This window comes from Galeopterus variegatus, unplaced genomic scaffold (assembly GCF_000696425.1).
Source record: "Galeopterus variegatus unplaced genomic scaffold, G_variegatus-3.0.2 Scaffold14897, whole genome shotgun sequence".
NCBI classification, from domain to species: domain Eukaryota; kingdom Metazoa; phylum Chordata; class Mammalia; order Dermoptera; family Cynocephalidae; genus Galeopterus; species Galeopterus variegatus.
The window spans coordinates 21,025-22,374 of NW_007741008.1; the positions used below are offsets into that span (position 1 = coordinate 21,025).

Below are 1,350 nucleotides of genomic sequence, written 5' to 3' on the forward strand. Positions count from 1 at the left end.
GAAAGCACCGTCTTTGTCCTGGGTGTTGGCATTGTCCTTTCACCCTTGGTGTTTATCCTGGTCTCCTACAGCTACATTGTGAGGACTGTGTTACAAATCCGGTCAGCGTCAGGGAGGCAAAAGGCCTTCAACACCTGTGGCTCCCATCTCACCGTGGTCTCACTTTTCTATGGAAACATCATCTACATGTACATGCCACCAGGCAACAACTCCTCCCAGGACCAGGGCAAGTTCCTCACCCTCTTCTACAACATCGTCACCCCACTCCTCAATCCTCTCATCTATACCCTCAGAAACAAAGAGGTGAAGGGTGCGTTGAGAAGGCTGCTGCTGGGTAACAGAGAGGTAGGAAGGGAGTAAGAGCATCTCCAGCCTGATTGTCAACTCTATTCAGGACCATGGATGGCATCTGGAACCACTGGATCAGATCTGATTTTAGCCTGTGACTCCCAACTTGTTGGCCTTTTTTCTGGACTTCTGAAAGACTGATTCAGTTCCTACGTCATGCTGTATAAGCGAGCTGCACAACACATATCATTCAAAAACCTCTCTAGATGACCTATAAAGCAGGTCCAAAGAACAAAGTGAGATAGTTATTGAGTTCCCACCAACTTATACCAGAGTGCCGAGGAGGCAGCAACTTTTCTCAGATTTTTGTTTTCATTGTTGTTTGTTTTTAATTTGTCAACAGCATTCTGGATGCTTTCATCAGAATACCAATATGGCTATCCCTGCTGCTGACATAGACCAAGTGCATCTCTTACCTGACAGCTGTCAAACATTGGAATTCTTCACGGTTTGGTATTTTCTGTTTCCCAATTTCCCACCCAAAACTTTTCATCAAATCATACAGGTAGGTTTTTTTTTCTACCCTTCATCCCCAACTTTGGCATTTTCCCTAAAGTCTGGTGTAAGATTCTGGATAAACCGAGAAGTTAACCTGTAATAATGATACATGGGTCATTTAAATTTTAAAGCATCATTATTTTTCAAGTATGTTTATTTTTCATTAGTAAGAAGGACCTGATGTGTGTTAAATTCCTGCTATGTACCAGGCACTCTTAATTCATTTAATCCTCTTGGCATTTGTCTGAAGTCAGTGTGATTATCATTATCCTCATTTTACCTACTTAATACTTGAAGCTTGAACATCAAATCATTTGTTAAAGTAGAACTGAACCAGAGATTTACACCAAGCTCTGTCTCACTCCCAATTCCTGCTGTTTCTATTGCAACATGAATTTTTTAATAGGAAAAATCCTTAAGCACGTGACAAGTAGAGTCAAAGGCCCTTTGAGGCTAAAGAGCACTACTCGCTCTTTTTCTTTACATAAGGCTGTCCTTATGTAA

At 41.6% G+C, this 1,350-nt stretch overlaps 1 protein-coding gene across 1 annotated transcript in view; it reads left to right on the forward strand.

The window, feature by feature from the left end:
- The window catches only part of LOC103582101 (olfactory receptor 2W3-like), a gene marked incomplete at its 3' end in the record, with an annotated part of 3,748 nt that extends 2,895 nt beyond the window's left edge, over window positions 1-853 (forward strand). Inside the window, 2 exon segments of the mRNA XM_008563784.1 lie at window positions 107-345; window positions 692-853. Coding sequence (XP_008562006.1) covers window positions 107-345; window positions 692-853 — 401 coding nt within the window.
- Window positions 854-1,350: the final 497 nt, after the last annotated feature.